The sequence below is a fragment of the Lissotriton vulgaris genome, unplaced genomic scaffold (assembly GCF_964263255.1).
Source record: "Lissotriton vulgaris unplaced genomic scaffold, aLisVul1.2 SCAFFOLD_271, whole genome shotgun sequence".
Taxonomy (NCBI): Eukaryota; Metazoa; Chordata; class Amphibia; order Caudata; family Salamandridae; genus Lissotriton; species Lissotriton vulgaris.
Window position 1 is genome coordinate 751,522 of NW_028242776.1, and position 23,302 is coordinate 774,823.

At 42.5% G+C, this 23,302-nt stretch overlaps 1 protein-coding gene across 2 annotated transcripts in view; it reads left to right on the top strand.

The window, feature by feature from the left end:
* The window catches only part of LOC147668845 (serine/threonine-protein phosphatase 4 regulatory subunit 1-like), a 365,836-nt gene that overhangs the window by 291,470 nt on the left and 51,064 nt on the right, over positions 1 to 23,302 (top strand). For both annotated transcript variants that reach the window (XM_086948406.1, XM_086948404.1), the window contains 5 exons: positions 2,991 to 3,149; positions 14,892 to 15,058; positions 16,220 to 16,674; positions 17,504 to 17,709; positions 21,437 to 21,526. In XM_086948406.1, the coding sequence (XP_086804532.1) occupies positions 2,991 to 3,149; positions 14,892 to 15,058; positions 16,220 to 16,674; positions 17,504 to 17,709; positions 21,437 to 21,526 (1,077 nt within the window). The remainder of the gene's footprint in view (positions 1 to 2,990; positions 3,150 to 14,891; positions 15,059 to 16,219; positions 16,675 to 17,503; positions 17,710 to 21,436; positions 21,527 to 23,302) is intronic.

Below are 23,302 nucleotides of genomic sequence, written 5' to 3' on the forward strand. Positions count from 1 at the left end.
GAATCTGGAGATATGGCCTCGTGGATAAGTTGTCGCCTTTGGGGGGTTGTACGCTATGGTCTGTGTGTTTTGTAGAGTGTTACTTTCCAGTTATTTTTGGGTTTGGACGGAGGCTTTTTCATGTATACTCCCCAGGGTATGGTCACACAGAGGTTAACAGGTTAACGTTTATCTCAGAGTCTCCTTGTTGTCCAAACATATCAGTTTTCTTGCAAAGAATGAATGCCTGCCAATGTCTCTGTTGTAGTCTGTCCAGCTTTTAATTTTTCAGAGACTGGATACTTGCATATCCGAGCTGAGAGGTAGTTTGAGATGATAAATAAAAAATTAACAAATATCGTAGCCATAGTTCAGCTCTAAAAATAACGAGTTCAAGAGTGACTGACGGAATGCATGGAGCAGTGTTTAACTACTGTTTTAACAAGTGGCCTGTGCCCTGTCGGGTGATGTCAACTATAGTATGTATATCTACACTTTCACAATTGCTTTATAAACCGTTTTGCATTGCTTTGTCAAATGGTCTTTAAAATGCACCATTCACACTCTTTTTTTCTCTGGATAATCTCCCCACCCTCTTATGATGTTCACGCACGCTTCGCTCACTCGCAACGCGTCTCATCCGCAACTTTTACGCCCTACCAATTTCAAATGTCACCAGCCGCCACTGTATCTGGATAAAGCAGGGTTGAAATTTAATTCCATTAAGGTGCACTTAGCAGCTATAACACTTATAGCCGGTCACCTTCCCAACCTTCTTATTTCCAGGTACAGGCTGTGAAAGATTTTCTACTGGGCTTGAAGAAGGTCTACCCTCCGTTACGCTCTCCGTCGCCCCCCTGGAGTTGAACCTGGTGCTATCGAAATTGATGAGTCCTCCTTTCGAACCCATTCATAAAGCACCCTTGCAGCAGATTTCGTGGAAGGCTGTTTTTTTGGTAGCAATCACGTCAGCCCGCAGGGTGAGCGAAATTCAAGCTCTCTGTTCCAAAGAGCCTTATACGGTGTTCCATCTAAATAGGGTGGTGTTGAAGACACATCCCTCTTTTCTGCCTAAGGTGGTCTCAGATTTCCATGTAAACCAGACCGTCTCTCTATCCACTTTTTTCCCAATCCCTCCACTCCGGCTGAGAGGGCCTTACATTCTTTGGACCTGAAAAGAGTTTTAAAATTCTATCTTGATAGGTCCAAATCTATACGCAAGTCTGATCAACTGTCAACTATGGATCGGTCAGATCAGGTTATGCAGCTTTGAAACATTCAATCTCAAGGTGGATAGTTTTGTGTATCAAACCTGCCTACCAATTGGCGCAGAAGACCCTGGGGTTTTCTCCCAAAGCACATTCCACCAGAGGGAAAGCGGCTACTACAGCTTTTCTTCATAATTTGCCCATGTCTGAGATTTGTAAGGCGGCGACCTGGAGGTCCGTCCATACATTTTCCAGACACTACTGTCTAGATTCAGACACTAAAGCAGATACCCAGGAAGGCCAGGCCTCCTTGCGGAATCTGTTTAACGGCTGATTGTCAGCTGTTACCACCTTTGGTTGGGTCATGCGTTTCTCATTTACCTGCAGGCGGTTGATGGGCTTGCTATTCTATTCAGTGCTTATGACTATTGATGAGGATCCCCTGGAAGAGAAGGATAAGTTACTTACTTCTAATCCTAGTTCTCTTCCAGGGGTATCCTCATCAAAGTCATAAGCAACCCACCCGCCTTCCCAGGTAAATGAGACATTGTCAAAGTGTTTATAGTTTATTGTTGAGCCCTGACTTTCAGGGTTAGGCAAAGAACAACTGACCTAAATGTTACCCCTGAGGCATGATGGGAAGACAGGGGTAATGGCTGCCTTAAAGGCACGGTGCCATTTTTTGTTGTAAAGGCTTTCATTTTCTATGCTATTGCTTTACAATGCTGCCTGTGGGCTCACATGATATGAATGTTTTGCTCATTAAAACCGAGGTCAAGTGCTATTTGACCTAATGTTTTTTATATGCTTGCAAATACAGTCTATGTATTGGTAATTACGTTGTTTAGCCTCAGTTTTGGGGCTGCATTGGTGTGAGAAAAAATGATATATGTGCATACATATATGTGGAGCTAGATATATGTGATATCCAGATATAATTTTATATTGTTTCCGGGGTCCCCGCACATGGGCGGGAATATTCAGTGCTTATGACTTTGATGAGGATACCCCTGGAAGAGAACTAGGATTACAGGTAAGTAACTTATCCTTTCTGAAGAACCTAAACAGCATAGGTATCTTTTTGAGATTCTCGTTCATTCTTCTTTCTTCCAAATAAAGCAGGAGAATGATTTCCACATTACTGATTAACATCTTCTTTTTCTGATCATCCACACTGTGTAAACTTCCTCAAACTGACAGTGCCCCATCTTCTCAGGCAATGAAGCAATTTTATGCGGGTGATGCCTTTGTTCCTTTCTTTTCTGCTTTGTTTATCTTTTTATAAAATAATTAAGGAAGGGCTTTCGGGTGTTCCTTCTGTTTATTATTACACTTTGCTATGTCATTCAGTTTAATTCTCAATTCCCAAAATGTCCATTAAATGTTGCCCAGAAGATAAGAAAAATAAAAATGAAAATTTTGGAAAGAGAAATTTGTCTTACTGCATACATCCTGTGTCAATGAATTCAAATAAATAACTGTGATGTAGAATTGGGATTACAGGTCATTAAATTATCCATGTGCCCTTTTATCCAGTTTGAAGGAAAATCAGAGTGTAGTATTTTGATCTCCGTAGTACTATACTAGTAATAGTATACTTTTATATGTTATGTATCACGGTTTTCTCTTTCTAAGCACTGTAAAGAAACTGCATGTCTTTCTATTACCCTGTGTACTTCTTGAAGTTTTAGAGCACCCTTTCTCACTTCTGTTTCCGAACATCTAACACGAAATAAAAGTATTAGCCTTGCTCTAATCTGATTTTTTTTAAATAAGTGTTTTTTGTGTGTTTTATTGTAACAGATCCCCAAGTTTTTGGAGCTGTGTTCTGATAGCGTATGGGGAATGCGCAAAGCTTGTGCAGAATGCTTCATGGCTGTGTCCTACACCACCTCCAGTGAAATTCGAAGGACCAAGCTCTCCCCTCTCTTCATTAATCTCATCAGTGACCCGTGTAGATGGGTATGTGTATCTCTTGCATTAAACTGAGAAACTGTTGCCATCATTGGTACCTTACGTCACATAAAGAGGAAAAGATAAAAGTAAATAGGACTTCTTTTTTTGGTCTCTACCAGTTGAAAGGAACTGCACTCTTAACTTCGAAGGCATTTTACTATGCCTCTGGGAAGAAGGGAAACTCGAACACCTTGTTTTAAAATATCTTCCTCAGGTACGCAGATATTAGTTATTATCAATAGATTGTATGGCATAACAACGAATGCCTTTACCTCCCATACTTTTACCAGGCATGGTAAGTGTATTTAAGGCAAGTAAAACTTGTATATTCACTGAAAAAAGCCAAAGGTTACAGGGACGTTACAGTTCGGCTCAGACTTCAAATGCACAAAACCATTGAAATTCAGCAGTTATAGTTACCTGAGCTAATTAGAACTTATGCCCCGCAATGCACTGCTTATGACCTCACTTATTACATTACTAATGATGTGGTCAGTGACATCACTGTTGACATTGACCAGTGGTTGTAAGTGTTTTCTTAAAGTTTGAGTGTTAAACATATTTACTAAGTGTGAGTAGTTGGCCTGATATGCAGTGTTCACTATTCTAGTGATCACTATGTATCAGTCCAAACAACCCTTATTGATGATTGGTTGTAAGTCAACCTTATAGACCAGCTATCCTATTAGCATGGACAAGAGCAGTCTTTAGGCTAAACTCTATAGGGCGTGTTAAGCCAGCTGTCATACCATCACATTTACCCCTTGAACACCAAGTGAAAGGACACCACACAAGTTGATATGAAAATAAACAGATATTTATTTATAACACAACAACCCTGGACTCTTTATGAGGACAGGGCGCTAAGCACAATACAAAACTCTTAAAGAAATACTGAAAGTCGCACAATTTACACAAATGCCCGAGTGGCACGAAAAACCATATACTATGGAAGTGGAATGCGAAATTACTAGCAGGTAAGTACTACTCTCAGAGGCTTTAGAACCGCTGGGCCTACAATGCTGAACCCTTAGATTAGAAGCAGGAGGCCTAGGGACGTTGTGTGCAGAGTGGAAACTCTCACGCGTAATGCGGGACAAAGTCTATGGATAATAGTAAATGCAAAGTTAGTGTTCTCGGGCGAACCCGACTAGGTAGGTCAAAAACGAAAGTGGATCTAGACACTTAGAGAGTTGTTCTACGCTGGAACACCGAGGTACTCGGTTTACCTAGCCCAGGGGCTGCGGCTGCATAGGGTTCAAGTGTCGTCGGGAATCCTCGTTTACTAACCAGGAGCCTGAAGTGGAAGTTGCTGGCAGGCGACCAGTGAAGATGTTCCGGGCTGATCCAAGGACTGGATCAGTGAAGAGAGTACCTGTAAGCAGAGGTGACCAAGTTCTGAACCACTAGCCAGTGGTTAGGTGGGCACCAAGATGGCACCGGACGAGGTCACTCAGCCAGGCGAAGAGGTGACACTGGATTCTGCTGCTGCACGGACCAGGGGCGCTGGTGTCTACCAGGCTGGAGGTCTGCGAGCTGTCCCACGTTGGATGTCTGCTGCTGGCGATGCTGGATCCGGTGAAGGAGGCAACAAGCCTTGGCTACGGCAAGCCCGCGTGGCGACACAAAATGGCGTCTTGAGTGGACCAGGAGGGTCCGAGGAAGGTCCCCTTCAGGAGGAGACTGGGGCCAGTCTAGAGGAGCTAGACCAGCGGTGAAACAAACATAGGACGTCGTCTGGAGGGTCACTAGCCAACGGGCAAGTGACCGGACAACGTGGCAAGCGACACAGAAGCAAAAGGGCCCCACGCAGATCTGGTGGATGCTGGGGGGCTGGTCTTCGGTGCTCGTGCTGCTTGGGGTTGGGGCTTCTCTTACCCCAGTGCACCCACTCGAGGGTCCCTCGGTGGTCGTGCTGGGTCAGTGTCGTGCTGGTTCCGTTGATAGCCGGGTCCTCTGGTCTCGTCGCACCTATGATTCTCAGCTGTGCTGTAGAGGCAGGTTGAGGTCAGAGAGGGCAGGGAGTCCGGGTCTCGTCGTGCTGGTCAGTCTGGTTTCGGAGGAAGGACGTCTTAGCAAACCGCAAGATACTTAGTTGGTGCCTGCTGCTGCAGGGTGACTACTCCTTAGTCACAAGGGAGAAATCTTGATAAGAAGTCTTGAGTTCCTTTCGTAGAAAGTAGTTTCAGGATTCAAAGATGATCTAAATTTGGAAGGGTCCCCGCTCCTACCTTTGTTCTAAAGAAAGGGGCTGGTACTCGACTAGGTCCTGCCCATGGGTGGGACCAGGAAGGGGGGTGGTTACACCCCTCTCCCCTGTCCGGACTTTCCCCAGCTCAGGGGCTGGTGTGCCCCTGGAACTGGTTCAAGCCGGCCTATGCACAGTGAGCACCGGGGTGCCACTTGCAGTCACCTTCCTATTCAGCCCTGCCTACCTAGGATACACAAAACCCTGTCTGGGATGGTGCTAGCACCGCCCCTGACAGGAAACCCTTTGTCCAAGCTCTCCTCGCTGGAAGGACTCCCAGCAGCAGGAGGTCTGACTTGTGTCTGTGGTGGCAGCATCCATTTTGTGATGCTGAGGCTTGAGTTAACTTTAACCGGGGTTCACAGTTACACACATTTCGTGTCCCTCTAGAAGGGTGGAATGTTAACCCCGTCGCCAGAATTGGCGAGGGGTTAGTATTCCAATTCGTATGACACCTTACACGACATGTTTTGATAAAGCGATACCAGAGTTGGCAAATAACCGCGAGGATTATAATGCACTTAAGAGTATATGGTACGCGTTATCATGGAACAGCTATTGGGACTCGGTCCCCCAAGCTGCAAACGGGCTCAGCTCATGCCAGAGCACCATCTCACATGATTCCAAGCACTCTGCCTTCAGGATTGTTAAGGCCTGCCATAGGAGTGACTGATAGGAATCCATGTGTCCATTTTAGGGTTAGATATAGGTATACTATATCTAAAGCAAAGGGTGATTACACCACCTTGCCCCAGCTGTCGTGCAGCCAGTTGTGTCAAATTTAGATGGCCAGCCATGGGTGGCATAATACATGCTGCAGCCCCTGGTAGGCCCTGGGTACACCTATGCCCTGAGTGACAGGGTCTGATAAGGTGGCCCAGTACCAATTGGTAAATGCACCTAAGGTACACGGAATCCATTTTACAGAGAGAGCAGTAGGCCTGGGGCCCTGAATAGCAGGGTCCCAGGTCGACTAAGTCGGAAAACCAGCAAAACACCAGGCCAAAAGTTGGGGGCAACCATAGTCAGGTATCCACCTCCCTACACTAAGGTACTACAAAAGTTAAATTAGTATACTTTGTGTACTGCCAAGTGATACTATTGCTAACTTGTATAATGTGAGTGGCTATGTGACTGTGTGTATCTGTGTGTGATTATCTGTATGGGAGAGTGAGTGGCTGTTTGAGTGAGTGTTCGCTTAATCGAGTGGGCGTGTGAGTCACTCTATTGTAGAGTGTCTGTTTGAGTGAATGTATGGGTAAGTAAATGGACGTGTGAGTGCTTGTATGAATGTGTATGTAAGTAGTGGCTTCTGCCACCCAGTAGCATGGGTCGGCTGGGGCTGGTGGGGATAGAAAATATATTTTATATCCCCACCACCCTGCTACCTGACCGCTGCCTTGCACTCTTCTATTCCTGCTTGAAGCAGTAAGCACTCCCAGGCTCCCCTAAGCCGCTCACAACACTATAACACTGCAATGCTACGTTTGATTAGTCTGAGTGCCCACCACTCCTCCCCTTGCTGGCTGTGATGATAGCCAAGCCCTTCCCTGTAAACCTGCGCGACAGCGGAAAAATAAAACAATGATAAGTGTTGTTATAATTTTATTTGTCCTTTTTCAACTGTGCAAAATGCAGTGGGGCAGTTCTCCTCCGCCTTAGAAGAGGAGCCTCAACTGAATGTAAGTGTTTATGTGGGTGTGTGAGTGGTGATATGGGTGTGAGTGGCTATTTTGAGAGGCTGTATGGGTGAATGAGTGGGGATGTGAGTGGCTGTATGAGTGTTTGAGTAACTGCATAAGTGAGTAGCTGTGGGAGTGACTGTATGGGCAAGGGGCTGTGTGAGTAGGTATATTGTTGAGTTGTGTGTGATTGTATATGTGTGTGTGTGAGTGGGTGGGTGTATGTGTGAGTGGTTGTGTGAGTAGGTGTAAACGTGGGTGGGTGTGTGTGGTCATGTGGATGATGTCATCAGTGATATTTATTAACCTAAAAACCAAAGTTACCACTCACAGCCCCACTCATTCATCCAAAGAGCCATTCACACACCCACTCATTCACCCATACTCCTATTCATACAGCCACTCACTCACCCATACATCCTCTCAATAGAGCCACTCACTCGGCTATACCACCACTCTCACACCCACACAACCACTTACATATCCATTTACACATCCATACAAGCACTGACACGTCTTCACTCATCAATAGACACTCACTCTCCAATGCAGCCTCTCACACACCTACTTTGTTAACCAAACATCCACTCAAACAGCCACGCCTTCATCCATTCAGCCACTTACACAGCTACAAACCCAGCCATACAGCCACTCACCAGTGCAACCACTCAGACAGCCACTAACTTACCCATACAGCTGCTCACACCCCCACTTATTCACCCATACAGATACTCTCACCCCCACTTATTCACCCATACAGATACTTACACACCTACTTATTCCCCCATACAGCCACTCACACACCCACTTATTCCCCCATACAGCCACACACACACACACCCACTTATTCCCCCATACAGCCACTCACACACCCTCGTATTCCCCCATACAGCCACTCACACACCCACTCACACACAATACACAAAGCCACTCACATAATATATGTTAGAAATAGTATCACTCATTAGGAGTACACAAAGTATACTAATTTAACTTTTGTAGTACCTTAGTAAATATGTTTAACACTCATAAACATTAGGAAAACATTCACAATCACTTGATGTCAGCAGTGAAGTAATTTGAGATGTCATCCGCAATGTCACTCACCAGGACGAGTGATGTAAAATGTGAGGTCATATGCTGTACATTGCGGGGGCTTTGGTTAGCTCAGGCAACTATAACTGCTGAATTTCTATGGTTGTGTGCATGTGAAATCTGAGCCCAACTATAATGTCCCTGTAACCTTTGTTTTTTTCAGTGAAGGTCTGCAGTTTCTCGATGTTATTTCCTAACTATATACGGACTGTAGTGGGAGTGTAAGTCTCTGAGTCTGTAAGTTGGTCTGAGACTTTCTGAGTGGATCTGTCAGTGGGTGTGAGACTGCTGAGTGGGTGTGCCTGAGTGGGTCAGTGAGTGGGTGTATGAATGTTTGAGTGTATATTTCCTTTAAAAACAATTGGGCACAATTCTCAAATCCGCCTTGTTGGTACATATTGGGGGTGGGGGTTTGCTGAGCATCGCAGCAGATTTGCGAATTCTTTCACATGGAAAAATAAAATGTTCTGGGGTGTATTCTGGCCTTTCAGGGATCCCCCAAAGACCACTAGATTTCACACATGGGGCCAGGGTACCTACACCCTAACACCCTTCTACTACATTGCATCTGAATTTTTGCTGCTGGGGACCATTGCTCAATATCTAAAATGCCAGCTGCAACTTTCTACACAGGTTTCGGTCAGCCAATCACAGCTTTGCTGTGGGACTTAGATTTACAAAGAATTTGTGCCTCTAGATATACCAATGTGTGTTCCCTTTAATATCTCAAAAACTACTGAACAGATTTTCACCAAATCATTTAAATCATGCTTACTGTACAATAATCTGGCTTTCTGCCAAATTTGGTGTAATTCCATTCAGTGGTTAAGGCTGTAGTCGTGTCTAAAATCTCTGAGAATTACCAATAGAGAAACACTTTTTTTACAGCCCCTTTTTCTCTGCCCATGTTTAATGAATCACCCCAAAACTTTCCTTGCTCAGCTAAACAAAGTGTGGTACTTTTTTGGGAAAATATTGAGAAGATTCGTCAAACTGCACCAAAGTTGTATGCAAGTCGAAAAATACTGTGAGCTGTAGATCACATGCTTTGCATAGCCCGCCATCTAGTGTTGGGTCTGGATGTTTGCATTTTGCTTTTGTTCAAAGAATTTTTTTCCAGTCACGAGGTAGGTGACTCCTCCTTTCGGTGATTGTGCGCATGGGCATCGGCTCCATTGTCAGACTGTTTTTTCCACCATCGGGTTCGGATGTGAATTGCTGCGCTCTGGTTCGGCACCGTTTCTTGGGTTCCCTTTGACGCACAATCCACTCCCCTCAGCGGTATTGTTCTGTTCCTTGATCTCTTTTCCCATTCTCTGCTTATCATTTCAACTCAAAGAACTTCGATTGGTAAACTCTTAGAGAGCCGTTGAGCCTACCCGCGTCGGGCTCGCTAGCAGTCGATGGAGCAGACTCCATTTAAGCTCTGTCCCGGGTGTCGTGCCAAGTTTCCGCGCACCGACCTGCACGAAGTGTGCAACCTCTGTTTATCCCCTGAACACGACAAGAAAGATTGCAACTCGTGCTATTGTTTTGATAGAAGAAGATGCTTCGTGACTGCCGGGCTCAATGTCACGAGATTCAACACCAAGGCGGCTCTGTACCGGACATCTATGGCGAAGATTCCGACCGAGAAGAAACACAAGCTTAAGGAGCGAGGGAAGAACACATCTCCGTGTACGAGGCCGACTCTGACATGGAAGAGGAGGATCCAGTTACACCGGGTCAGTGTATCACAAGTACAGAAACCCCCTTGCCCCCACAACACAAGACAAAAAAGGCACCAGTACTTCCTATACCTGCGGGCCAGAGAGAACTTCCGGCTGAGGACCAAGTCGGCCCCATGCCGGTGCCAAACTGATCCTCGGTGTCAAAATCCAAGCATGTCCTGGTCCGTGTTCCATGTTTGTCGAAGACTAAATCTTCGGTACTGAAGAGTTCGAAGCCGACGCTTTGGACACCGAAAAATAAAGATAAAAAGACTGCGCAAAAAGAGCCTCGGTCCGATGACCCACCTTCGGTTCCGAAACAGAAAGAACTGGTTAATAACCCAGATACTGGACATGTTCTTTCCAAGCTGCCTGAAAAAAGGCAACTGGGCCAGCAGGATGAGCACCACATGCCACATAAGAAAAGAAATGTGGGTACTAACCCTTCACCTTATGTTCCCCTCCTTCACCTACTAATCCTCAATTACTTATCACACCCACTAATTCATCACCACCACCACTATCACCTGATCCACATGATGAAGGGGATGAGGATAGGCCACAAGATGTTGACCCATGGGAGGATTATGACACTGAGTGGAGAAGTGTGGCTCACCGGTTAGAGGAGGCAGACCCGGACGCAGAGGTCAGACCAGGGTTCAATTCCCGACGCAGCAGGGTCTTGAGCTCAAAATGTCCACGGACTCGATAATTCTCGCCTCGGTGCCTACTTGATTCATGGGTTCACACTCTGAAACTCTGGGCAATAGCTTGCTTAATCTCCACTACGGCCCCACCGCGATGGGATGCCTGGCTTTCACCTTGGGGATGCCCAGTAGGGGTTATCTCGCAGGGAAAAGCCAGGACAGGTTCCCAAAGCAAGCGCCTTGAGACCTTACGGTGAAAGGCGCTATAGAAGAATGTATGATTTACGATTTACCCACACACAGATACTGACCCTGACTTATACCTGTCCATGCCATCACCAACTAATGACAATATAGGCTACATTGAGCGTCTTAACAGGGCTGCTCATTACCATGGGGTGGAACTACAAAAAGAGGCTTCAGAGCAGGACTTGTTGTTTGAGACCCTAATTCCTCTTTTAAAAAAAGTAGACATACACTGCCAATGCTTAAGGGAATTGTTAAACCTGCAGATGAGGTTTTCAAAGATCCTGTAAGGGCAAGAATCCTCAAGCTCAGGGTTGAAAAGAAAAATAAACCAGCACCTACGTACCCTGTCTACATCAAGGGTCAGCTGGCCTTCGACTCTCTTGTGGTTTTTAATGCTTGTAAGAGAACTAACTCTCAGACCACAGGTGAGTCCCCTCCTCCTGATAAGGAGTCCAAGTTAATTGATGCCTGGGGCAAAAGGGTAGCCTCACAATCAATGAATCACTGGCACATTGCCAATGCTCAGGCTTTGCTAGCCAGATATAATAGGGCTCATTACGATGACTTAGAAAAACGTATGCAATTTATACCTGATGAGCATAAATCTAAGGCAAATTATCTTTTCCTGGAGGGCAATTTTATCACCAATTCCTCCATCATGTGCGCCCTAGACGCAGCAGACACAGCAGCGCGTGCAGTAAACACCAGCGTACTGCTACTCAGACATGCATGGGTGAGAATTTCAGGGTTCAAACCTGAGGTACATGCCTCCATTCTCAACCAGCTATTTGACAAGGAACACCTCTTTGGTCCAGCAGTTGACACCTCGCTGGAAAAGATGAAGGAAGACACTGAGGTCGCAAAGTCCACAAGGGCTTTTCAGTTAACTGTGAATAGGAGTTTCTTTTGGCGCTCTTTTTATAGGGGTGTCTCCAAAAATATTTCCACAGAAAATCCCCCCTCTTACAAGGGCAACAACAATCGCCCTCATCAAGAGGCTAATTCAGAAGAGGTTTTAAAGAAAAGAATTGTAAGGGAAGAGGCTAACTCCACATGCACTTACTACGCAAACAAGCAGTGACTTCCTTCCGCTACCCCCTATCATTCCACTTCTGTCGGGTGACATCTCTCCCATTTTCTCCATGTTTGGAACACTATCACCTCAGTCAAATGGGTCTTACAAATTATCCAATATGGTTAGTGCCTGGAACTTGCAGACACTCCCCCAAACATTCCTCCAAAATAATCATGCAATGTCACAGGAACATCTTACCCTTCTAAAGCAAGAAGTTCTCTCTCTGTTAGAGAAAGGAGCTATAGAACCAGTACTTGATTTCCGAAAGATGAAACAACTGTTTCTTGCTTTTGCGCAACCACATAAAGGCAATCCTATATCAAAATTGGGCATTGCAAGGTGAATAATCAAGTACATTCAGACATGCTATGCAAAGGCAAAATGAACACTGACAATTTCCCCTAGAGCACATTCCACACGCAAACTAGGGGCTTCTATGGCATTCTTAGGGAATATACCCATAGAGGACATCTGCAAAGCTGCAACATGGACTACACCTCATACATTCACAAAACACTATTGTGTAGATGTGTGTAGATGTGTTAGCAAGACAGCAAGCTAGTGTCGGTCACGCAGTTTTACGGACATTATTTCAGACGACTGCATCAGCTACAGGTTCGCCACCGCTTTGGGAGATAACTGCTGTATAGTCTATGCAAAGCATGTGATCTACAGCTCACATGCCTCAAACGGAAAATGCTACTTACCCAGTATGCATCTGTTAGCATCTGTTGGCATGTAGAGCTGTAGATTCCCATGTGCCCACCCGCCTCCCCGGGTACATTTACCTGTTGCAGTAATATCTTACTTAGATACATATATACATGGACATCTCTTACTTACCCTCTGCGGCAAACAATCTAACAATGGAGCTGATGCCCATGCGCAATATCACCAAAAGGAGTCACCTACTTTGTGACTGGAAAAGACTTCTTCGAACAAAAACAAAGTGCAAACATCCGGACCCAACACTAGATGGCGGTCTATGCAAAGCATGTGAATCTACAGCTGTACATGCGAAGAACAGATGCATACTGGGTAAGTAGTATGAGAGAGAGAGAGAGAGAGAGAGAGAAAGGAGTTATAGTGAATTAAAGGTTTTGCGTAAATTGTAACTTTAAGGTAAAACTATAACTTTAGATTTTCGAATGTTTGTACTTTGGTTTGTATATAAAGAATAAACAAGGTTTTCCTAACTATGACTAGGTGTTAATCTTTTTTTTTTCCATTGAATTTTGATGGCTTTTAATGAAAGTCTTTTAAATCGTAAAGTATACTATCGTCCACTTGAGTCTCATTAAGTGGAGTGTTGTAGAGTACTGGACAGTATTGTAGCAGGTAGTGTTGAAGCGTGGAGTGGCATAGACTGAAATATCATGGAGTGGCTTAGAGGCTTAAAGTGCTTCTACAGGCATATATCCTTGCATTGGTGCAGACATACGACTTTCAGGAATTTTCAAGATTTTACAATAGTAGACTTGGGAACCGTATTCCTAGCATATTTTTGTGAATTTTTGTCTTCACATAAGCAATCAAACAATTTTTTGAATTAAGATATGACATAAGCAGAAATACATGCGTATATGCTCATGTCAAATATGCTCTGTGTTTGCAAATTCACTGTCCCTACACTATAGAAAAATATTTAATTCTGTCCTTGTAAAGAGTAAATTGCCCCCTTTCTAAGTATGGGAAGATATTGGATAGGAGTTGGTGAATAACCTTTACCATGTACATTTGTGGATGTGCACAGACTCTCATGGCGTTACAACCTTGCAACTGCTGCTTCCAAACTACTTCCATTCCTTGAAAGTAGATTTGCAGAAGAAGGCTACATCAGTGCCTTGTTAGAAACCAAACCTTATTTGGATATTTTCTGTCTCATTAACTGGTAATAATGCAATTGATGCCATCATTTGTTCCTTCACTGTCTTACCCCACGAAGGACAAACAGGACACTTAGATTCCTGAAGCATTTCGTCCCTTGGATGATTGATTTTTTTTATGAACGTAACACGCCTGCTGTAGACTAATTTCAAACTACAGTTGTTTGTGACACACTTTTATGGAGAAGCTATTTGATTCCATAAAGTTAAAGGTCAAAATAATATTGTATCGAAAGTAAGGTCTTTTGTGTAATTGTAAAAACATGCCCTTATCTGGTAACGTATAACTTTGCATTTTCTGTTCACATTTCTTTACTTAATAGTTCCACAGATTGTGCATGCCTAGTTCTGAATGCACAATTTTCCATAATTGTTCTCCCTCACATTGATAACATGTTTTGAGTTCCTCTTACTTTTTCCTTTTTATTTTGTCCTGAGTCCATTGAATTAACTGAAAATATTGATTTGTGTATTTAACAGATGTAACTAGCTTCATACAAAGTTGAAATGTGATCTCATTGCATTTATTCTTAGTATCACTTATAATTCCGTTATCTTTCAGTATTTACCTCTATTTTCTTAATTAAAAAACAGTTTATGATCAGAACTTAAGTATTATGAAAGACTAACTAGTCCTGTTTTTTTTCTTAATAGGACTTTTTTACTGACTCTTTTCGAATGTTAAAATAAGTTGCTTTGAGTCAGTAGTGTATGTAATCTCCATCAACTAGTAGGCAACGTCCAAACGGTAGGAATATTAAAAAGGTGTCATATTCTGCAGGAAAGTTCAAATTGAACGAACAGCCCAAAAAAGGCGAAGGCTTGGATGGATAGGGGTAGCCAGCAGAGAGGTGTTGTCTGTCAGAATAAGAAAACCATAGCGTGGAAAATTCATAAGCCGTCATTAAAATGTGATGAATACCCCCAGTCCTCAACATCTTTGTTTATCAGCGTTTGAGTGACGTGAATCGTCGATAATCCTTTCTACTCAATGTATTCACGTAATGTCATGGCATAGCATCAACTGGTTCTGGTAACACATACAGGAATGGCTTGATTTTCTGACTTAAAGCCCCAGAACTGCTTGTTGTCTTGATAGCTTTGTATTGCTCAGTGTAAAGACCATTGTATTTTAATTTTCCTTTTTATTGCCACAGGTTCGTCAGGCTGCCTTCCAATCCTTGGGTCCATTTATTTCTACCTTTGCAAACCCATCCAGTGCTGGCCTTTATATCAAGGAGGACGGTACACTCAGCATACGCCCATCTTCAGAAGATCTATTGACTACTTCCAACTGTAGTGAAAATAGTGTTGATTCGAGCAGGTAAAAATCTATAGGGAATGGAAATGTCAGAGAACCTGCTCTATCTGATAAAGCGTATTCCACTGTGTATATATAGCAAGCTATTAAGAACAGATGTATTGTTAAAATAACAGCACCTTGTTTTGGTAAAATAGCTCAGGATCCCGGTCTTCGGTCTGTGAATTTGCATGTAACAATCTTGGCAGAGCAGACTCATGTGGGTGATGAAACAAGAGATAGCCAGTTGGGTAATAACACTTATTAGGACCATATGTGAAGCATTTAGAGCCGGATTGCTAATAAGGACTCAACATTCACAGACTAGGACTGTCATGATATGCTGGCTTAGGGAGCATTCTGTACTTACCACCACTTCCCTCTCTTGTGTGCTGATGTGCTTTGCATCCCCATCTCTTTATTCTTTTTATCTCTCCCCCAAAGTTGAAAGGTGGATCTGTTGTCCAAAACTCAAATAGAACTGCTCTTGTTACGTGTGGTGCAGATCCCATGGTTTGACTTAAGGAAGATCTTTTGCACTTTAAAGGTTCTCCTGGTCATCTCCACCTCTCACCTCGCTCAAGTGCAGAACAAAGCCCAGTAGCCATAGAAAAACTAAAAGGAGTGGTTTGGTTATTCTTCTCTACTTCTGTGGTACTGAACTGCTTTCCTTTACCTTTTGACAATGGATCCACTATTCCCTTCCAGTGAGACACAAGTACAATGTCTGAATCACTTCATCATTCCACTTGTAGATTGCTTATAATTGTGCTTTTTTTTTTAGTTGCAGGCATGTTTTCACAGTTGTTCTTCTGCTTGCTAGACACTTGAGTCCATAGTATGGTACTGTTAGATAACATTAGTTTTTTGTTTCCAACTTGGTAATTTGAATCAGTTTTTCTACATGACGCATTTCTAAACGGTTATAAGAGGTTACAGTTGCTCTATAAGCTGCCATTTTTGTGCATTGTCCTCTACATATTGACCATTATCGTCCATGTTTTAATGGACTTTCTTTAAAACACTGGAAGCAATATCAAATTAAAACACATTATGTGTAGTTTAGACCTCATTAGTTCCAGCTAGCATAATAAATGTGCCCTGAATTCTTTGAGGGTTTTAGATCTGCTTTGTTTGTATGTATATGCTATTGTAGTCTAGTCTCTGCTTATTCTGTACTTGCAGTGCAGAGGAGGTTGTCAAATCCCAGGCCCACCAAGCAGCTGAGGAGCCACCAACTGAGAAAAATGGCCCACAGTCTTCGGAGTCAACGAACGTGGACATAAAAGTGGACAGAGTGACCGCCTCTGATGGCGGGAGCACTGATGGATTGCCTTGTAGTGAGCATACATCAGCACCGGAAATCAGGGGGACTGGCGAGTGCCCTGGGCCTGGAATGAACACCTCAGATTCCATTTCTAATCATTGCAAGGATGTGTTTAACTCTTTCCTTTACTGGCGCTCCCCTTTACCGGATATTAGCCAGGATTTGAAGTTGCTTCAGACAGATGGTGAAAAGGACGAAGAAGAGCAAGACAACACACAGTCCGCATCCCTCTGCAATGCATACGCAGCCAGCAGTGAGATTAAAAAAGTCCTGGAAAGTTTAAAAGAGCACATGGATGACCCAGATGTTCAAGGTAATACAGTGAGTAATGAAATAGGGGCAGGTAGAGGGCACACTGAACCAGCCTAGAAAATTAATGATAAGGCGGCACCACTCTCCATTAAGGGGTACCATAGGTGAACAATTTCACCACAGAGAATCCTGCTTTGGAGACAAGAGGGTCAGTGACAAGAAGAGGAAATCTTAAGTCACTAGCTATAAGGAGAATACATTATAAAAGTACAGTGTAGCAGAGGTTAACCCATCCAATAATAGAAATTGAGTGCAACATAAAGGAGTAGATGGAGACACATTATGCTTGTCAGTAAGAGATGGGTTTGCCTAACTGATAATAAATGTGGGTGCCATGTTTTAAGACTATACTGCAATGAACACATTCCTATCAGTATAAAGGGCTCTAAGAATGTATTTGCTAGTTCATTATAGAAGAACATAAAAAGCAACTAGAATGTTTAAGCTCTGCCTGTTTGGTATGATGAATTGGCATGCCAGCATATAGTTCTAATTTGTAACCCTGAAGGCATATGTTTGGCTTAAAACACTATACGTTCTACATAATAAACATAGATGGCTTTTTTCATTTGTTTTGTTGCTCCAATTGGGGCAAATGGGATTAAATGCCACAGTGTCTGTGATTGAGTAATTGTGTATGAAGCCATTAATGTTTTTTGGATGGAGTCCGAACCCTTAACTTTACATGAAGTCACGTCTAGTGGCTTACTTTCCTCTCCATAATACTGTTTGTACCTTTGAAAGTCTTTCAAAATAGGACTGAACTACTGATATATGAAATCGTTTTAAAAAGATGACTCTTTTTTTTTTTTACCCTACGTATGTTACAGCTCAGGTCCAGGTACTGACTGCAGCATTGCGGGCTGCTCAACTAGATTCAGTGAATGACAATGAAACAAGAAGCACTGAGAAGACTATGAAGGCTCTGCCGCAGGAAGCACCCTCTTTTAAAGATGAAAACAAAAACATTCCTGCCTCTCCTGAGTCTCCTGAGAAAGCCTCTGAGGTCTCAAAGGCCTGCTCATTTCAGAGCATTGTGAGTATTTCAAGCCAGTGACTTGCACCATGTTTCACTTCAAAACCAGACATCTACCATATGATGTGCCAAAGCGGCATATTCCCCCATACAGCGCATTATTATTCACTGCCAAGCCATTGGTTTTAACATGTGATATGATGCAAATTTCTCAGAAAGGTAAACTTTTTAGACCTGAGAGCTCAACAATCAATTTAAATGTTGGGTAGGCCATATGTATTTTGTCTTATCCAAGTGTCTCTACTAGAGATAAGGATTTCACGATCTGCAATTTCAGGGCTGTAACTAGACAAGTGTATAGCTAAGCATTAACAGTGTAATTCAGATCAGTTGCGTCTTGTGAACAACATTGTGTCCATAGCTATAAGTCGTACCACATTAGGAGAAGAAGGATATATGTTGGCATATGTGTCACTTTTTGAAGGGTAGTGTACTTATATGCCACTTAAGCTCTTATTCAGTTGATGCATGAGGATATATACCGGTGCTGCTTTGTGAATTATAGTAGCCCTGTGGGTTTGTGTAACATTTGGGGCAGTATCTCCATTAATTCTCCATTCAAAGCTTCATTTGGTCTTTTTACACATAAACATCGTGTTATTACTTGTTTTATACTCAAAATATACTAAAATTTCTTTCTCTACAAACCTTGTTAAACCATTACTTTGCACAACCTGCATTGGCATAGCAAAAGGGTGTCGCGCTTAGGACCGTATAAGTATTTAGTTATGCACACACATATCCTTGGTGCAACAACATCAACTGTTGCATGGCTAAACCCTCATAAGGTCCCAAAGGCGAGACCTATTGGCTATGCTAATGCTTGTTTTAGGTTTTGAGCGCTGCTTTTTTGTTCCCTCTGGAAACAGCTGAACCAATTTACATGGGTACGGCTATGAATTATTTGTGCTAAACATGGCAGTGTAAAGCCGTTGAGCTGTTTTATTGCTGTGAGTGTAGTTTGTGTGCTTCTCAGGGGGTAGACCCTGTCTACATTCACAGCATCCCTTATGGTGAGGTATGCGGTAGTATGGGTGCAAAACACCCCCTGAAAGGTAATGTAATTGTGTAATTATAAGATGTACATTCTCCACTAGATATACCGAATGTTGTATGTCTCAGAACAGCCTCAGAATCTACAGCTCTCTATTGCTTCCTAGCTACGTTTGCCCTTTAGAAATAGTGATACATACATAAAACACCTCCAGAAGGATTTAATCAGAAATTCAACTATAATATTTATTTCCCTTTTTAATATTAATATTTAGCCTTCTGGGTTCCAATCACAGTACTAACTTTGTAATGGTTTCTGGATTTTTGCAATGTTGTAGAATTTACATTCTAGGCGACAGCCTCTGCTTTTGCGAAAGGAGAATAAAGTTAGCAGCCCACAGCTCCCCCTAATCACAAGGAAATCTGATTTGTCTTCTGTAGACCAAATAAATCCACCTCTGAAACTTACTTGATTCGAAGATCACCTTAAATATTAACTCTTCTTAATATTTCGACTTTAAGCAGGAACTACTGAAAGTTAAACTTTTTACGATTTGTAAGAAAACGTTTAAGAAGCTTGGAGATCTGACGTGAGTAAAACAGCGTAGTTGGTTACTGCACCTGCTGCATAGAACTTTGAAAAACCTTAGGATCACATAATCAAATTTCAGCAGGGTATCTTTTTAAGGTTGATATATTTTTTTTTCAAAGTAGCATGTATCTGGGGAAGAACATATTCTTTAAGCGCCATGACACTTCGGCGAGATAGCCGATTATCCATGTTACAACACTTTCATTTTTATCACCAGTTCAAGTATTAACTATATTGATCTCGTTACTCTAATACGTTTGATTGAGAAAGAAAATGAGCCTTGCGATATTTGGAAGGAACGGAAATGCTCAGAGAGAAGAATGTTCACATTTGTTCTTGTTGTGGTGGGAGGTGAAAACAAAAGCAGTACTGTGAGGGTTGTGGAAGAAAAGGCCTAGACAAACTAGAACAGACTGCACCCACCTTTCCAAGGTTACTGACAAATATTTGGGAAATATTCGGACATGTCTTACTCCATCATGAACAGGACAGGATAAAATGTACATTCTGTAGAAGGAAATCTGCCAAGAAACTGATGCCCCTAAGAAACTTGCTGGGCTGGGACAGAGAACGTTTGACTTTCTTAAGAATTTGGCAACATATTTCCATGTAAGAGTACTAAAAAGGCACAACAGCTCATTGTTGTTAATATCGTATTTGCCAGTTCCAGCATTTTAAATGCTTACCAGTTCCTGGCTGCCTCCGCTACAAGTGAGCGACCTCTGCTGCACACTGCGCCACCTAGGAGATGGTAACATGACACCTAATTAACAAATAGTAATCAGCACGATGAAAGGCGCACAGACAGGGGAGCAAGAGTAAAGCGCGTGCGGCCATGCTAATTGAAAACAGATGGCCCCTGCGCGCGCTGCTCGCTCCCGCAAGGTGGTTGCCACCACAAGCCCTCATGCTTGAAAAGAGTAGATCGATTTCTAAAGGTCATCTCCTAGAGCAGCTCATGGGCTGCTCTAAGGCTCGACCTAAAAAGCAGTGTGCTTACATCATTGTCTATACCGTATTCTGATTGCTGTTTTGCCTTGAAAAGTGCACACTGTGTGAAGTAGTATATTCTTATTCTGCTTTTGGTGCATTTGCTTGTCTTGTGCTTTGTAGTGTCTCACTGATGTATGCTAGCTACTGTCTTTGAAGCCGAGCCTCAAAATGTGGCACTGGTGCCAGACCCTTTTTTGGAAAAAATGGGGCCCCTGCCTCATAGGATGAACCCTGGCAAGGTAAAGTATTTTTTTGAAAAAGGGAAAGTGCACACCGGGTTAAGTGTACTGGTAATTTGAGAGTAACATAGACATGCATTTTATAAAAACTCATTCTTCACTCATAGAATTATGATTGATGTTATTTATTTTTTGCATATATTTGATATTTATTCTTGGATTATTTTTAGTTTCTGTTTTTTAACTTTTTTTTCCTATTTTGCTTTTGTACATATATATATTTTTACTATTTTTGTTACCAAACACATTGTTACATACAAAACATTAAACGATTTTCTCATAAATAACTGTTTTTAAAAACCACATCATCACTATTTGAAACTTAATGTAAACGCAGAATTAATTCCTTCCCATTAATTCCTGGTGCCAGACCCTCCAACAGGAGTTATAATTGGAGGCAGTTAACTGGATCACATACTGCAGTTTTTTTGTGGGTGTAGAAATGCATGAGCACCAGTAAAGAGGAGATTCACTCTATTTTCATGAAGGCTGAAATTGATGCTGCCAAAGAACGTTGGAACATAAACCTTACTTTATATTTAGAATTCTCCCAATGAACTGCTGCAACTATGCATGGATATTCAGGTCACCTGACAGGAGATGATCTGTGAGTAAATTGACTACTTCGTTCCATCTTCTGGTGTTCGAATTGAGGCAAAGATTATTTCCGTCATTGCAGATTATTGGCTGTACCCAAAAATCGCACACTGTCTTTAGGGAGCCAAGCCTTGGCCTAAATTCTCCCAACATACTTAAACCTGCCCTTTAATGTTACTTGTACCGGTTTTAATCTGGCTGCACTAGAGATGTCAAAAAGTATCTATCTGCTGCTGCACCTTTATGGAGGTTGACAAAATATTTTCCCAAGTGTTGTGCATTGTTTTAGATGTTTTTTGTTTTTGTTTTACAGGACTCCCAAGAGGAAATGATTACAGCAAATGAATCAATGCTAGAAGACAGCACAGACTTGTTATTTGAAGATGAGAAATCTAAACTACAGGTACAACTACATATTACTTTGATCACACAAGTTAATCTCTAAGGGAGACGAATGCTTCCAATTACAACATCAGAAAAGTTTAGTCTCAAAACTCCAAAACCTCTTAATAAATGAGTTTGCCAAAGACATTTTGAGTGCACTCCATACCCTGTCCAGCAGTTGGACCTACCAGTATCCTTTTCCTTAGTCAAACGTGAAGCTGTTCCTCAGATAATTGAGAATGCGTCTTTCTTTGATCATTCAAGCTATAGTGTACTCTTCTGTAATATGGCAGGTTTGTGTAACAAAATAGTTAACCTAGGCTGGTTCACTTTTGTTTCTAAGCTTTACATCTTATGTGCACAGGAGACCTGGCAGTCGACCCTTTCCATGTAAGTGGATTCAGAACTTTCCTCCAACCAGCGCTGTTAGAGCTAAAGGCGGCTGGTTTATTTGTTTCCAACATTATGCCACTTTCCGAAATAATTGTCTGGTCTACATCAAATTTTAACCAGATAATATTGTTGGAACGTTTGCAAAAATGTAATGGTGTTCTTAATTATTACATCATCCCTGACTCTGGGGAAGTTTTGACTGTATAAAATGTTGTCTCTACGGCAGAGAGCGTCAAAGGAATACATAATAGTATGGGGTGGTGATTTTAATATTCATCCTTGCCCCCACCCTCTGAAAGGGTATGCGGTATGATGGACATTTGATGTGCCGATCAAACACGTTATGCACTCAGAATATGGCAACAAGGTAAACAAGATGATATATGAACATGGCCTCGCTTAAGCTAAAGACATATGTTGTGGCTCCCTTCGAATTGCAATTTCAGTGTTAGGGGCACCCACGTGGCAATTGATTATATTCTTTCATCTCTTACCGCACAGCGCTTTCTCACCAATTTTACTACGCATTGGAACGCCCTTAGTGATCATTCTCCTCGGAGTGTGCATTTTAACTTTATTTCTTGGTTGAAACATGCACCCATGGATAAAGTATGTGCATGGAACATCGAAGTAGCTTCTAGCAGTGGTCTTTCCTTACACTGGTCGAAGGTCAACTCGACTGACTTTTTAAGTAAACTGTTTGCCAAGTTTAGGTATGGCTTTGATAACTACTTGGATGAGACAGCCAACCCTACAATTGTTTTGTGTGCATTCATAAACATCTCTACAGGGATTAAAGATCTCTTTCGAGATGAGAACCCTCCAAGTAAACCTCCGAAGCAAGGGTGGTTTGATTCACATTGTTCCAAGGTGCATCCAAATCTTAAAGCCGCCGTTCATTAAACTCCTAGGTGGATGTATGACGTTACAACGCATACTTTTACAAAGCATACCATTACAACGCATTTTTTACAACGCAACATCCATTACAACGCATTCCATTACAACGCATGCCATTACAACGAATTTTAAAAAACTACCTTTACAACGCATTCCATTACAACTCATTCCATTACAACGCATACTACCTTTACAACGCATACCATTACAACGCAGACCATTACATTGCATGTATGGTAAGTATTGGATAGTGTAGGGGTAAAAATTACTATTCTAACTCGAGGGGGTGCAACAGTAGGGTAAGTGTTGGATAGTGTAAGGGTAAAAATTACTATTCTAACTCCAGAGGGTGCAACATTAGGGTAAGTGTTGGGTAGTGTAGGGGTAAACATTACTATTCTAACTCCAGGGGGTGCAACAGTAGGGTAAGTGTTGGATAGTGTAGGGGTAAAAATTACTATTCTAACTCCAGGGGGTGCAACAGTAGGGTAAGCGTTGGATA